Source organism: Aplidium turbinatum, chromosome 4 (assembly GCF_918807975.1).
Source record: "Aplidium turbinatum chromosome 4, kaAplTurb1.1, whole genome shotgun sequence".
In the NCBI taxonomy this organism is placed as follows: domain Eukaryota; kingdom Metazoa; phylum Chordata; class Ascidiacea; order Aplousobranchia; family Polyclinidae; genus Aplidium; species Aplidium turbinatum.
In genome coordinates, this window is record NC_137475.1 from 33,574,259 (window position 1) to 33,591,197 (window position 16,939).

The window sequence follows — 16,939 nt, forward strand, 5'->3', positions numbered from 1 at the left end:
CTACAAGCACGATTTCTGTATCAGATATGATGTACGTCTTTCACAGAGCAGTAATTTTTTACTTTTTTTTATATCATGGGGGTGTCACGTTAAGAGCTTAATGCTGTCACGCACCGAGCTTTAACTGAGATGACTTTAAATCATTGAGCCCAGCGTTTACCGCAGTTCAATCGAAAAACCCGAGCGATTTTGCCCGATTCCTTGCAGGGCTCGATTTCTGAGTTTTCCTCATTTCAAATTTTGATCCCAACGACCTTGATATTTCCCCATCCAGTAAGACACATTTTAAAAGCTAGTAACAAATTTGTAGATATATTGTTTTAAAACAAGGCTTTGTGTCGCGTATTTTCGAGCATCGTTTTAAAATGATGCCGGGCGCAGAAACGTTTATAGACCTGACGCGAAACTTTCTCGTTTTACGGCATTTTTCCCGTTGAAGTGGAAATTGACCGATCTCACTCCAAGTTTAACACCCTTTCCCGAGTATGCTTTCCGCATATTGATAGTTATTGGCTTTTTGAATCCCAGAAAAAGCTTCCTGTAGCCTAAGTTCAAGCTATCGACAATGGCCTGCAGTAGAATGGAGCTTATTTCTTCAGTCTGTTTATAATTGAAATGTTCATAGGTCATGGACCCATTTAAAAAACACAGAATAAAAAAATTACTCACAAAAAACAAGTTTCAGGATGTGTTTTTTTACTTATACCCCAAGCAAGTTTTTGCGAAGAAAGTTTTATCCACAATCTACATCTGTTTTGTTGGTTGTGGTTGTCGTCGCTAGCTGGAGCTCAAGTACAAAAACTGCTTGCAAGCGTCTCTCGAGACGTCATTTTGCTTTTGCATTGTCGATTTAGTTTTCAATGAACAACCCAGTTTCTTCAACAGACTGAAGATTTTACGAGGTGAAGGTGGCTGTCCTGTGGGGTATTTGGCTCCATCGGTGGCCTGCAAATGTAGCTTGTTGAAAAAACTGCTCAGCGTGTGTTGTTTTTGAGTGCCCGGTTGATACGCGCCAAACGGAATGCGTGGTGTAGCAACGCTGGACAAAGCTGTCCTGGCCAGGCTTTCCACCACTTGCCCTGAATGTTAAAAAAATGGGAAAGATAATGACAGTTGGATCGTTTATAGGCTAGATTACAGTGGACGGAAGCGAGAAGTCGATTATTTACTTCACATTACATAACTATTACCAGGGGCTTTAAAAGGCTAACTTAAGCCTAGTACCAAAATAATGAATGCCTTTGGCTTCTAAAACAAGGCACGGCTAAAAATGACAGATCTTAATACACAAGGAAAAAAAGATACTTGTAAAACCATCGAGAAAGTATAAGCTAGATATTTTTCTCAATAAAAATCAGAAGTTTCTTCAAAAACAAAATGGATTTAATGCAAATGTACCATAGTAAAAATATGCCGTGCTTTCTTACACTTTCCGGGTGCTGTGAAGGTTCCGGGCCTTAAATTATCCCAAGTATAAAACCCCCTCTGGGCCTTCTGTCAACGCTCCTGTTCACTGCCACAAGTATACAGAGTAACTGATAAACATGAACATTACAAAATGTTGTAAGTTTAGAACTTGATGACTAACATTGACATGGCTTCGTCATCCATGGAATCTTATAACTTCTTTTAATTACTCACATTTCACATACATTGTTTTTTAGAGTAAACCAATAAAGTGAGTAGACAAAGCTCTTCATTGTTCAGCGTTTGGTAGCTCAGTTGAGAATATTCGTGGGGTGCAAAGACGAACTTTCACAAGATGAAAAGGTAATGAACCAAAACTTGATTTCTGGGGGCGGGATTTTCTCATCGCTTTGTGATTAACTATATGTGTCAGGTTTGCGGTCGGAGAGCAATTTCGTACACCAACGTTTTTGAGTTAAAATGTTGACATGCAAATCCAGATCCGAATAACTTCAGCAAACATGAAACCATTTTCGAAAACAGATCGATGCTGTAAAAAAACGGCTAGCATATTTTTTAATAAACCTATATGTCGTAAAGATGCTACTCCGGCGAATAACTGCTTGTTGAGCTTAGGATTGCGTTGTTTTATTTGAAGTGCTTCGTGAATTTTGGTTTCAAATTCTGATTGGTAGTTTCGAATTATTTGAAATGAATCTTATGTAAAATTGACTATATGTTTTAGTCAAAAGTTTCAAAACTAAAAACTAGTCATGGAAGTTTAGGCTACAGTAGCTTTTGCAACAAAATCCTTCGACAAACCAATTTGTATATGTAGCCTATGTATTTTAATTTTTTTTAAATTATCTCATTATTAGCAATGTACCCAAAATTTTTTTCCATGAAAACAAAACACCACGAATTATATCCTTTATTTTTGCAGGAATTGCTGTACGTTTTACTTTATGTTGGCAGGCCACTTAGAGTAAAAGAGCTACCTACACCTGCCTACCTTTAGCGTAAAAGCTTGAAACAGATGATTTTGTCAAGAGCTTAAGTTTGCTTCAGAATCGATGAACACAAAAAACTTATCATTTGACACTAAGCGTGGTAGGTGTATCGTTTGACCCAACACGACCTTGGGCACAGGCGGCTCTGACAAACAGGTGTAGCTGTGACGTCATTCAAGATCAGCCACCTACCTCAATCGGGAAGTGAAGCTAGCTGCAAACCGAAGATGTGGTTGCAACAGAAATCATTGCAGTGTGGAGAAAACAAAAGTTTGCTAACACTAATTGCAACATTTTCATTTACAAAAATGAATCTTTGTAACAAAAATGAAACTTGAAATGTTTACAGAAATATCCTGATCAGTTATCACTGCATAGTATATTGCGCTGCATATGCAGCGATCATCAAGAACATACCTCCTGACGCGACACTTAGTAGGTGTAGAAAAATCTATCCTCCTATAACCCTTCTCACCAACGTTTCTTATTCTGTGGCCTAGTTTTACAAAATGTTGTAATCAGTCAGAATTTTTATTGATTGAAAAAATTTAAGTACAATACAGTATTTTCGGTTGAAATCAAAACATATAAAATTAGTGCTTTAATACTTTATTTAACTACGGCCTGTAACTAATCGGAAATTACTTTAGCTGGAATTAAACGGTGTCTTTAAAAAGAAAGTGACAGTTGTTACAAGTTATTAAATTGTGACTCATGCCACACCAACGAATGCTATACTTTAATGTCTTTTAAAGTAATTACCTCAGTTTTGTAAAGGAATTTATTCTCACACGAGTCAGTTCAATCATAAACAGCTAAAAATCGATTTCGATCAGCCAGTAGCTAGATCATCTTCAGTTAAGCTTATTCAAATAGAATAAGATCTATAATACTTAAAATAAAGCGTTTGTTTAAAAATATAACTGCTGAATGCAGCTAAACATTTATGAAACGTCATTCAACATGGAATACAATAAAACCTAGTTTTATAGGTGCAAAATAAAATTTTGTGGGGTTACTGCACTCTTAAGACCCTCCGTGGCTATTGTTCCTGTCTTGTGGTTTGACAGATCCCTGGGAGAATCGGTTAGTCTACATAAGATCCCCGCAGTTTTGTTTTAAAAAGTTTCACAACATGGCCTTGCCAAGAAACGTTTGCCAATAACCCGTGAAACGTCATCAACAAGAACTGCCCTTCAAACCAACGTCATGATCTCTTGTCATCGAATTGTCACAACATGAAGACAACCAGGCTACAATTGGTCCGTTTCACAACCAGCAGTGATGTATACCAAACTAAAAGTATTAAGTTTCCTACCTTTGCACGCAAATCCACAGAGCACATTACTCATTGGGTCTTCAGCGTGGCCGGGGTCTTCAGACAAGGACTTGACCTTTACAAAATCCTGCAAATGACTTAAGTGAAATGCTAGAGATTAACAGTAATGAACTTTTATCTGACTAGCAATGAAAACGAATAGAATCAAAATATTGCATTTTTTCTATTGCCAGATTAATGACTCGTCAAAAAGTCGAAATACGGCGTTCTTTCGAGCTGGAGATAAATCGTACGAACGTAGTAAAATTCTGCAAAATGGAAAACAATATTCTAGTTAATACAACTTTTGTTCATGGGGATAACACTGGCATAAGTTTAGTTTAAGGTTTTAAAAAAGATTTAAAACAGTCAATGACCTGCAGTTTCATCAGTAAAATAGAATTCAACTTTGTGAAACGTTATGCTAATGCCAATGAAATGCGCATTACAAAACCTGAATTGTTTCCCGGGCATGTTCTCAGAAACTTGAACAAAGTTACCCTCATAACTTTAGAACTTGCCGTCTATTGAAATGCCAAGATCTCATGAAATTTTATCCTTTTCGAATGATCAACAGCTGAAGAATATAAAGTCTTATTGCTTCAGGGTACGCAGAAATAGATTTTGCTTTGATAGACAAGATAATACCAGGAGTGAAAATGTTCGTAATAAATCAATCAATTTTTCCGTGAAGCGCGTCTATTGCATTTGAAACTGCATTGATAACAGTATGGGATCGGCATTCGCAGTAGGGTAATACTACGAAATGATAAACTTAAATTAAAACGAATTCTACTTCTGCGCATCAAGTAAATGCGTTGTTTCAACGTCAGAAAGTTGAAATATACAGTTTGGAAGCAAATAATCTGAACTGCGTCTAATAATATGAAATGTATTGACAAGACTATAAATATCCAGCCTTCCTCATCTTTCGGTCAATTAAAACAAATTTGAAAACCGGAAATTATTAATCCAAATTGATGACAAAAGTTAAAATCATTTTTATAAACTAAATTGTCATTTATCTTATTCATTTTTTTGCTAAGCTAAGATACAATAGTTTTTTTTGTTGGTTTTAGGAAAACTCAACAAAATTAAAAGCCTATTTCGACGTTTGTCTGATATTGAATAACATTAAAATAGATATGAGTTGACAGAAGCGGTATGGAAAAATAAAATGTTTTCAACAAAACACATGTGAAAGCGAACGGCTTCAGAATTAAACTGTTCTTTCTGCATTCTAAGATTTTTGTGGGTTTCATATTCGTTTCAAGATTGCAACAAAGAATTGCTTAAATGTTGAAACGAAATTTAATAAAGATAAAGTGATTTTATGTCAAAATGAAATTGTGGCGAATGATGAGAAATCTCCACCTAAATTTAGACCTTAACTAGTAGACTAGTTTATCATAACAAGTTTCCTAACTCCAATCAGCCCATCGAAACACAGGATGACCATCAAACCACCATGAAACACACTTAATCGCACAGAAACTTTTCATTACACATTTTTTGTTTTGTCTCATCTCTAGCATTTTATTTGTTTCTACCAGGGTTGTGTAGTCTGGCAAAAAATATACAATTCCAACTCTTCGGTTTATAACTAGCTTACTCCGACTCCAACTCTAACTCGGCTTTTGTGTTGTCAGATTTTTGAGAGTTGCCAGATGTTTTTTTTCTCCTTTTTTTATTTTTTAAAATTTAATTTCTCTTTAAGTTGTGATCGAAATTGAAACAGCGACTCATAAAAACCGACAAAAAGAACAGTTCTATTTTCGAGAAAAGTTTTTGAGTGCAATACGGAAAAGAAGAAACAATAATTTAAAAAAAGATGCAGACAATTTTTTTTTATTGTTTATCGTGTTAACCTATATCAAGCCGGTCGTTTTTTTTTAAACGACTCCGATTCCAGTTCCAGACACACCAAAATCCCTGCGACTCCGATTTCACAGTCCTTGTTTCTACAGGATTGTCAAGCAATTGTTTTTCATTTGAAAAAGTGTAATCCGGCAACTTTTTCAATACCACAAGATTGTAGATTGTAGTGTATAGCCTACAGCGTGTGACCAATTGCACGTTGAAACATTTTTATCAAAGACTTGCAGTTTAGTGAAATAAATATTTAAATCAATTTTAAGATATTAACGTCCACCCTTTAAATTACGTGTTAATTAACTTGCAGTTTAGACTAGTTTTTCTTACCGCAAACAGATATGGTGAACACATTAATAGGGTTCATCATCATCCAAAGTCGCTTTTGTTCAAAAAACATTATCTGAACAATCCCTGAAAGCAAACTGACAAACAGCATAGATTCAAAATAACACTCCATGCCCACATCAAAAAAACAATCAAATACAATTTGTAATTGTTGAAAAATGTATTTCAACCCCGTTAATTTGCTATTTACAAATGTTTGTGACTAGTAGCTTGCCGATCACTGACCTATTAGATTTGCCATCATGGTTAAATTTTATCATAAAAAAAATATTTCTTCATGAAAGTAGTCTTACAATCTTTCAGCGACAACAAGGAAGAATGAAAAATATATTTTCCAACTATTGTGCTTAATATGTATTACATTTCCATTAGAGGTTGTGCAAATGTGCATTACCCATGATCTGTCGGCTGCATAGCCGAGTGGTGAGAACCCTGGAACGGCAATCGAAAGGGCGCCGGTTCGACACCGCTCTAAAGCATGCGGCTGTGTCTGTGGCAGGACACTTAAAGGCATGCCTGAAGGTGGACACAAAGATTGGCTTTCTTGCCTTCACGTCCACTTAATCTAAATGTTCAACTACCGGGTGTAAGCCTGGATACGACAAACAAAACCCATGATCTGAACATTCACATGCACAATCACTGTCGTTCTTGTGCAGAAAAACCCAGACAGCAAAATCTGTCATTTTTACATCGATTCAACCTCTGCATACGTGTGCAGAAGGATCTTGCTGTGTTGGAGCAATTGCAGCAATGCAAAGTTTAGCAGAGAATAAAAAGTGCCACCCGACGTCAATCGAAGCAAAAATCTGAGATAAATGGGCAATGTAGGCTAATAGTTTGAGGCATGAAAAAATAAGAAGTCTGGAGACCAGTCTCCAGAAAATTATGCGATATACTGTTTGACTATTTGTGATTGCAAAAATGCGTCTAAAGTAAGGCGCACATTTTGTATAACTAGGTAGGCCTATAACTCTCAAATCAAAACTGAGGTTTTGTAGATATTCGATTTAAAAGCTCATTTTTTGACAACATTTGAAGTAAACTTTGTCAAGAAAGGTGCTGGGTGCAGTTCAAACAAGGAAAGCCTTTAGATTTTTTTTCTGCTTGCTAAATTTATATAGCTGAATGAAGATTTTTTACTTGCAAAAGTAGCATTATTTTTCATCTTTTGAAGGGCTTCTAATCAAACTTCTTCCTTCTCACCTTACGTTCGTTGGCTTAAAACATGCGTCCCTGATAGTGTTGGTTAGTTTAATGCAATCCGATTGAGTAAGCAAAGCGAGCGCAAAAGTTAGCAAAAACTAAGAAAAGTTGCATTCTTTTTTTTTTACTTTGTAGCCGCAAATGACCAGATGTCCCCCCGGATCTGCTACTGACCATACTTATCAATATTTTCTGAGCATGGTAGTAGTTCGACTCTGTAATAAATATGATGCCCTAATTATCCTAATTGTGTTCTTTCTTGTACAGACTGTGAAAATAAATCGAAATAATCATGTAATCACATCCTAAATATGATACAAACATTGAAAAGGTGCCGATATAATCCTTCATAAATTTTAACTGTGGCAAAGCACCAATACATAAGCAACTACATTGTTGTTGTGATTAAAATGATTATTTTCATTGTGTTATTACAGCGTACGTCTGTCATATTCTGTGCTTTAAGAGCCTCAAAATCTGGACAGTAGCAAAAGCCATTCAGTGACAAACAGAATTAATCAAAGACTAAGCAGCGGTCAGACTAACCCTCTCCAAACATTGCGTGTCACTTGAGGATTATTATTAATAAGTTATAAGGTGACCAATTTAATGCCTTCCGACGTCTGCAAACAAATATGATGATTAATTATAAAATGCAAGTGATAGTGGAACTATTGGGTCACGTTAAAAACCATTAAACTAAACATTGTTTTGGAAAGTGTTTGCTTTAACGAGAGCCATGATTGACAAACTCAAGTGACTGCTTTCATAAACTCAACTCTCCAAACTTTGGATCAGTAAAGAAAGCAGAGATGTCGTGTAAAGCTGCAGAAGCTCTGATAGTTACTCGAGATTTTGTTTCTTCACATTTGTTTGCCTCAGAATTATACATGCGTGCAACATAATGATTAGATTAGTTGCATGTGTGGAATTTTGGCAATTATCACCTTTTTCAGTTTGTATTTATTTTACGTTCACGTACAACGAGCACAGAATATCAATGTTCATTCAACCGTGATATTGCGTATTGCAAAAAATGGTAATGCAATGATCAACTGATTATATCGAAAATAGTAATACTAGTCGTATCAACATAAAACAACATATTGAATAACGTTGATAAAACGTTTGATGTGACTTCAAAACAAAAAGACATTTTAAAGAACACATGATGCAATTGTTTACTTACAAAACCATGGATGTTGTTATTTTGCGTTTAGTTTAACTTAACAAAGGGGTTTATTACAACAAAAAAGGATAACACAATCTTATTGAAGGCAATAAAAAAAACAATTACTAAGCATTATCGACAGACATTATTATCAGTTAAAACTGCATGCTTGGTCATTAGGCTGCAATGGCTGTCTCATGACGTTTTTTTTACGGTGTGTAAGAGGCGTAATGGCATTGTTCGTTTTGAACAAACACCTTGCATTCTTTCGTGAAATAACATGTACTATCTTGGACAAACATAAGCATTGCTACCCGTTACTTTCACGTCAAGTGTTTACCTATGCTTTACTTCCTATGGCAAACAAAAATAGTTTGCCCGTTACTGAAAAAGTCGTTCACATTACAAAGCTAATATTCGGTTTCACACCCAACTCTGCAATAGGTCGTTTACAAGGACGGAGGAAAATCGTAGCTTGAAGGTTGATAAGTTTTGATCAGTTTAACTTTCTAGAACTAGTTGAAATAAAATCATTTTTTGAATTTTACTTCAACAATCATTCCTTAAATAAAAATCGTTAGCTTAAAAATTACAATAAAAGTTGATTTCTTAAAGTTGTGGGGACAAAAAGTGGCCCTTTTTGAACCAGCTGTAAGTTGAAGTCAAACGAACAATGTCTACAATTCTACGCACAAAATGGAGGAATTGGCGTGGATGTGAGTTACGCAAAAAAAGAGAATCTGCTCGAAAAAAGATTTGCATTGTAAAAAAGTGTTCTGAGTATCAGAAAAAGCGACGCAAGTTTAGAATTCACTCAAAATATGTGCATTCAAAATTGAAAGCAGAGAAGACATTTAACACGTTAATGTTAAAACAGCAAACAGTTAATTTGTTGAAAAGACAAAGTATTAGCAAATAATTATGTTGAAACTGAATGACAGCGTTTTTCAATTGTTTGTAGCCTAGACTGATTTTTTTTCAAAGTTCTAGAAAATGATGAAAACCATGTAAAGAAAATAGCTAAACCATTTACAGAACATTTAAAAACTGATGAGTTTTGTCAATAATAAACTGTAGGTATGGTAGGCTTATTGGTCAGTTTGAAAAACAAACGTAGATGAGCAGACCAAAAGCATGTTTGACGTAAGCTGCTATCTAAACTTTTAACATATTCTTATATAAGCTACTTTCAACTTGAAGTTATCTTGTTTTTTGTTTTTTTTTGTAACAGCATACGCACGAGTAACCGTAATCGTCTCACAATTTACCTGAGTTAGGATTTTGATAAAAAAAAATGGAGACGAAGCAAGATTCTAAAGAAGCTGCCGGCAAACCAGAATATCAAGCAAATTGTTTTCAGCATTCAAAGATAAGAGCTAATGCGCCATCAACAAATGTAGCAAACTTTTCCGTCCAATCTTTGTTGAAACGAAATATGAAATCTCCGCCCCAAGACAGTGGTTATTACAGCTCCAGCCCATCTCCAAAACACACTTCCTCAACAACGGAAGCTTGGCAGAACCAAACGTCGGGTTTGGAAGAAAAGAAAGCATTTCAAGCACTTTCTTCAAGAGAGATGTCTTGTTCCTTTCCATCTCTTCTTTCAGAGCAAGCGTTTATGTTTCCTATGTACTATCAAAGTATGCTTTTGGCAATGAATTCTTGTTTTTACGCAAGTAACTCGACGAAACTAGAAAAGAGCATTGCTACTGAGGCTCAGGCTAACTTACCACTTTTACCGCTCTTTTCTTTGTTACCACATTTGAAGGATTCAAGTCAAAGAAGTAATCAAAAACTGACCCAGTCTAATTGTACTAAAGCTTGCCCTTTTCCTGAACGTCAAATTCCAAGAAACGGCACTCTCCCATACTGTAATTTACCTGCCATGGACAAATGTTTAGTACCGCCTGTGGAACCCTATAATGGAAATCAGTTACAAAGCATATTCTTGCACAACCCTTTGAATTCAACCAATATTCCATTGATGAACCCATCGCTGCATCTTGGTAACTTACTTCCTTCGTCGGTCGCACACAGAAACGGCAATGCAGTAAAACAAACGGAGAACGCGCCTTCACCTTCCAACCCAGGTAAGCTTACAGGCTTCAAGTAATTAACAAGGCATGGTATCGTACAATTGGCTAGCATCATCTACTTTTAAAGAAAAAAGTTCATATGCATAAAAGTAATGTGCATATTTTTAAAATTACAGCTTGTTTTTTGTATGCATTTTTTTTTATCTAAAGGTAGAGCACTTGCTGCATTGCAAATTTTGCTGAGCGCCGCATTTTCGTGAATTTGTGATAGAAATATTGCAGTGCAAATCTTTTGTTAAAAGACGCAAGTTTCAAAACAAAACAGTTTAACTCAAAGTGAGCAGCTCAGTGGGCGAGTGGTTTCGTCTTCGGCTCTGGTGCTGGTAGATCTGAGATCGATTCCAGGTCGGGTCAAATCGAAGACTTTAAAAACGGTACCGATTGTGTTCTTTTCCATAAAGCAGCGAGAATAAGTCGGATAATAACGTGATGACATCATAAACCTGATATAAAATTAAAAATGAGCCCTGTCGCTAAAAGACCTTAGCTGTGTAGAGTGACAATAAATAAAACCATAATGTTTTTATTATTAGCCTATTATCATTAGTTCAACTCAGCAACTTTGACAAGTTGACAACCCAAAAACCAGCAGCCTATTCGAGAAAGTGACAGAAAATATGTTTAACTTGTCTCAATAAGTATTGATTACAATCGTAAACAACAAAATTTTTTATTTTTTATTACAGAGAAATTTGACAACACCTCGGCGACAATGAAGAGAGTAGAAAGTTGTCAATACCAGCCAAAATCTCCTCAAGACGTTTCTACAGAGTAAGTAGCTTACAGGACGCTATATTTCGTAACGATTGCTGAAAAACATAAATTTGTCAGATAGCCTAAGTTCATTTTAAATAGATTTAAAGCCTTAATATTGTGCAACACACAAGTTACAGATAAGAAATGAAGTAACAAGGATTTTTTGATTCTTTCTTTCAGACAATCTGACTTAGTTGAGGAGAAGCCAGAAAAAAGGAAAATGAACTCCGGTTATAAATCTCTTCCGTATCCTCTTCGTAAAGAAAACGGAAAGATAGTCTATGAATGCAATGTCTGTTTTAAACGATTTGGACAGCTTTCGAATTTAAAGGTGATCTTTTATGTTTAGTTCGGACAAAGTTGAATAATAGAAAGGGAATGGCTTTATTGTTAATAATTTTAACAAATAATAATTTCCAATGTTAGGAATTGCTATAAGTTCCAAAACAGTAACCTACAATTAGGAAGTGAATTAAAATTTTATGTACGGCAGCTCCAAAGTTTTTTTTTATTTCTTTCATTGAACAAAATACACATAAAACTAATGCATAAAGCTTTCAAAGTATCATTTATTATCAGGTTCATCTGCGGGTTCACACCGGGGAAAGACCATTCCAATGCGACACTTGCAAAAAGGGGTTCACCCAGTTGGCTCATCTTCAGAAGCATCATTTGGTGCACACTGGGGAAAAGCCTCACCAGTGTGTTGTTTGTAACAAAAGATTCAGTTCAACCAGCAACTTAAAAACGCACACGCGTCTTCACAGGTAGCAAAGCAGCATTCGATTTTGGTTCGAACAACTTTGTGATAAATGCTTGAAGTTAACTTTTTATGGTTGTGCGCCCTTAGAAGAAAAAGTGTTTCAACGTAACAGTAGCAATAAGTGTAACTTTGGTATTTTAGTCATGGGCAACAGTTTACTTAGATATTCTTAGGTAGTATTTATTAAGAGCGCAAAACATGAACACTAACACATCATATTAATTTGTTCTGTTTTCTTAAATTTTGCAATTTAAACTTAGAATTTATCGTTACAAAAACAAAAAAACGTAAACGAGTCGTAGGTGTTCAACTGTGCATAAAACATAACTTTGTTTGAATCAATAATTGCAATAACATCATTTCTGCTGTAAACAATCGTTTCTTAAAATCTTCCTTTATCTTCTCATTCAGTGATGATTTGCCGGCTGATATGAAGCTGAACAAGCCAATGGCCTTCCATCCATTACATTTTCATCACCAACCTCATATCGCCCCGGCAATGCGTTGGTTTTGAAATCACAAAACAACTCAAATCTGCAAGCACCAACTTTGTCTTTCTTGGGCGTGATAAGGAAGATATTTTTTTACTTAAGTAAAATTTTATTTTTAAATATATTGTTGATCCTCATATTCTTCAAATATTTACCAGACTTCTTTGTATAGCAAATGCGTAAAATTGCAAAAAAAACTGCAAACTTATGTGGCCACTGAGAACTGTTCAGTGAAAACTTATTGTTTGGTTGTAGTACCCAAAGTGCCTAGAGATAATCATCACCAGCGCTGGCTTACGCTGGTTGGTCTTAAGGTTTTGCATTAATTAAAGGCAAGGGAGCCAAATCTTCTCGCCTTCCAGCCATTGTTCTCACCACTGGGCTATGCATTTTGCTGCATTGTTGGCGCTGTGTATCTTAACAGTCTATCCCGACTGTTATTTTTAGCCTATCGCAAGGCTGAAAGTTATTTTTAGCTACAAAGTTTGTTGATCGTTGATGTTTAGAAGCAAAGGAGTTTCGATTATATTTATTACATGACTTATGCAATTTTTCATGACTTGTGTCAAAAGCTTGTGTTTAGAAAGTCGTTTCGTTTTGTGACAATACATATTGCAATAAACGTAAACTCAAACAAAACCTCAACTCTGGTCGACTTTTTGTCAAGAACTCTTTATTTCAGTTTTGAATCCAAATAAATACTGCATTTTGACAAATAAACTAAACTAGCTTATGTACGTTAAGATGAAGGTTTTTAGGAATATTGAAACTTGAACGTACCACAACAAAAAATCTCATCCAAGTTTGCTTATTCATACTTATTTAATTAAAAATTACATTTCGCCGTTAACCTAAAAAAAGCGTTATTAATTAACCTTTTAACACAAAACTATTTTTGTTGACCAATATAGAAATATCACACTGCTCTACATAGGCTGCTGCATGCTAATATTAATAGTATAATATTGCCTTGCAAAGTAAATCATGTCAAAAGTTTGGAAGCATGACTTGCACTTACGAAAAAAAACGCCCAATTGAAATTACATTCACAAATAATCGCAAACATAGCGTTGACAAAAATAGGTAATTACCCGGCAATGTAAAATAGATCGTGCAAGACATAGACTTTACAACAACTTGGCTAAGTAATAAATAAATATATCTCTTGTGGCAACCACAAAAAAGACTTTGGTCTCGTAACGCCTCAAACATACAACACTGACATCAAATCAAAATATCGGAAAGCGGAAAACAGGGAAAAAAACAGGTGCAGAATGATTAATTCTTCCACAAATTCAGACTTTTCCTCTTCAGGCCATAGTCACGTTTTCAGGTTTATAGTTTTGTTAGCAGAAGTCACACCTGTCTTCGTATTAACAAACTTTTCACTTATTCAAACCAAATTTGTCAATAAATTTGTTTTACCTTTTCACTCGTCTGATAACGCATGAGGTATTTTCTAAAAGTACCACCCAAAAATTGTAACGCTTTCACCATCAGAAGCATAGCAAATCTTGCAAAGAAAATAAATATCTCTGTTTAAGTTCGAGAAATCAAATGAAATAAAATTTCTTAGACTGCTTTTGTGTTCGGTTGAGCGAAGTTGTCAATTCAACTTTTAGTGAGTTCATAACTTTGTTACATATTTTTTAATTGTTTAAACGGTTTGTATAGTACTTTTTACAATTGTAGGCTATATAGCAATGCGTAGTAGGCTAAAAAATTTTTTGGTAACATACTTTAGCTACTTTTATACTTTTTGTGCAAAGATAAAATTGATATAACAAAGCTTCAAAAGAACGTATTTGACCTGATTAACACTAGAAATTTTTTTACAGCAATTGCCTTCACATTAAAAGCATCTTAAAAAAGAAACATTTTAATTATTTGAAAAATTTTGTCGTCAGCTAAAAGCTCAAAACTGACTTGCATCACAGACAATATTTTCTAAAGGTAGGTTAACCGTTCTCCCTCAATAACCAATAACCTGTATTTCAATCAATAATAAGTTCACACGACAGATTAAATGTTTAAATGAAACTTCTTTTTGCCTATTTTAAACGGTTTGCAATACTTCTATGCAGAGTAGCGTAGCCGATTTCGAGCACTTTCCAAATAACGTTCTTACAAAAAAGGATAGAAATTTCCAGCCAAACGTGTACGAATGCAAATATAAAGAATTCACTAAATGGCTTAAACTTTGTGTGTTTTTTAAACCTTAAGCTTGTTGGCAAATCATTTGCAGCCTATGGATGTTGATACGCAACTTGAGGAGTAAAAATCACAAAAACTTTCTGCCGGTTGCGTAGGGAAATGTATCAGATGACGTAAGCTCGTTAAAGATTTACTGAAGCGTGACATTCCCTACTTGATAACGAAAGTAATAATTTTTGTTCCCATGTCGTATTTTTATGTCTGGAAGCACAAGTTAATTTGCTATGGTAAAGTTGATAGATTTATGTACACACGTTTTCTTACAATTAAACAAGTCTACATTTTTATGGAAATTTTGTCAGCTGAGAACACTTACTCGTTTCGATACGGTTAATGAAAATTCGAAATGAATGCCTCTACTTGCCGATAAAGACACCTTTTCTTGACTAATTGTCATTAAAATCGCAATGTTGCTGACAAAACATTGAATGCACTTCAAATGCCAGTTTTGCAAGAGAAGGCACTTTTTGTGTGCAGGTGCAAAGAACATTGGGACAATCTTACATTTCACCGGATCCAAAACCTGATACTGTCACCCAGAAAGGTGGCTAACTACTTATTGGCTTGTAGTTTTTAAAATATCTTGGCTTATCTTTCAACCGTAAAAGCTTGCTCACAATGGGACAATCTGGAAAAATGTGGCTAAAACAAAGAAAATGAAATAAAAGTGGATAATGCGCAAGTCATGGAGTTTTTGTGTTGACCTCACATGCGCTTAATTGTGCGCTAGACTAAAAGGTAGAAGAAAAAAATGAAGGTAAAATTAAGCAATTTCACTGCAGACTGTCGTTTCTTATATAGCTTACGACAAACGCTTCATGCAAATGTGTAAGACTAAGTTGCGAATAAAGGTATGGATATTTAATTGTAGGTACTGAGGCTTACACATGTTAATTAATGCCATTTCTATCGTAATAAAGAATCTATAAACGATAAAATACAAAACATCTCCTGACAATCTTTTTTCACACACTTAAAACATTGATATTCAAGTATCTTTTATATGGAATGCAGTAGGCTACATGGCCAAGGGTAAAAGCTTCTGCTTGACGGTTGCTGGAAAAAACTTGTCAGAGTTTTCACCAAGTGTGGACATGACAATTGGCCTCTCTATAGTCCTATCAACTTAATACAATTTTTTAAATGCCAAACACAGATCTGACTACAGCAAAACAACATCGGGGAAATGGCCAACTAGTAGCCCAAATCAGTCACTGTCGACGCACTTCTGTGCTGCAAGTATGATCAATAATATAGGCTTAATTGTAGAGAATATTTTCATGCTTTTTTAATGACAATTGAAACTAATTTTGTCGCTGCATAGCTGAGTGGTGATGATGTTCAAACGGCGCTTCAAAGGGGCCGCTGATTCAGTTTTAGTTAAGAGCATGAGACTGTGTCCTTGGCAACACATTTCACGTCATGCTGGAGGGGTACACAAGATTGGCTTTCTTGCCTTTAAAACTTCAACCACCGGACGTAAGCCTGGATACGATAAATACTAAAATAAAAATGCATCAAAGTACCCACAGTCAACAGGTATGCAAGCGAGTATGAAAAATGTTTTTTTTTTATAAAACATGCCTCTAATCCATCAGTTTAAAAAAAAAAAAAAAAATTATAACAAGCAAATTGTAACTTCTTGCAATTACTGGAGTGACAGTAAAAGCACGTCATGACTGAGTGTAAAAAAAAAACGAAAGTCGCAAGTCACAAAAGCCTTCAAAATGAAAATCTTCCGAGCGTGTCCCACAATCATTAGCTTATAGACAGCTTGCTAGAGAATATGCGATTTCATTGACTTTTGGCCTTCGCTGATGCGCAAATAGGAGAATAAGCGAGTTTCGCAAACATTCAACAAGCGAGAGTGGCAGCCACAGGAAGGGATTTGTGTTACATTTCTTGTCGGACCAGGCCAGGGGTCATTTCTGCCAGATTGAATTCCTTTCACTAATGGCTGCCACAGACTCAAAACTATGAAGGCGAAATTGAGGAATTTTTCTCACGACCCAGAAGAACCGCTATCGATGAATATTGGTTGAAAGTTAAAACGAAATGATGTCACAAAACACCAAGTACGTGGGACAGTTTTAACACGTTCAAATCGATAATATAGTTTTTCGAGGATGGTTTTTGACGTCTTGTGTAACACATGCAATTAACGTTTCTTTTTCTCAAAAAAAAGTTAACTTGTAGAACGTGAAACATGTCTAGTGGCATCTTTAAAGAACAAATTTCGGTTCTTAGGAGGAAAGTACAAATTTTGTTCTTATATGTGTTTTTTAAG

The 16,939-nt window shown here is 35.3% G+C and overlaps 1 protein-coding gene across 1 annotated transcript; it reads left to right on the plus strand.

Moving 5' to 3' along the window:
* Positions 1-9,572: 9,572 nt before the first annotated feature.
* On the plus strand, positions 9,573-13,083 carry LOC145769492 (uncharacterized). The gene is made up of 5 exons (XM_082581139.1): positions 9,573-10,422; positions 11,115-11,199; positions 11,365-11,515; positions 11,764-11,951; positions 12,359-13,083. The coding sequence occupies exons 1-5, from the start codon at positions 9,627-9,629 to the stop codon at positions 12,459-12,461; spliced, it is 1,323 nt and encodes a 440-aa protein (XP_082437265.1). The 5' UTR covers positions 9,573-9,626; the 3' UTR covers positions 12,462-13,083.
* Positions 13,084-16,939: the final 3,856 nt, after the last annotated feature.

What these genes read in the sequence shown, in the direction of transcription:
- LOC145769492 (XM_082581139.1), top strand. Translation starts at nt 9,627, where the DNA reads ATGGAGACGAAGCAAGATTCTAAAGAAGCTGCCGGCAAACCAGAATAT. An exon ending in CCTCAAGACGTTTCTACAGA is followed by an intron (nt 11,200 to 11,364) that starts GTAAGTAGCTTA and finishes TCTTTCTTTCAG; the next exon opens with ACAATCTGACTTAGTTGAGG. An exon ending in GACAGCTTTCGAATTTAAAG is followed by an intron (nt 11,516 to 11,763) that starts GTGATCTTTTAT and finishes ATTTATTATCAG; the next exon opens with GTTCATCTGCGGGTTCACAC.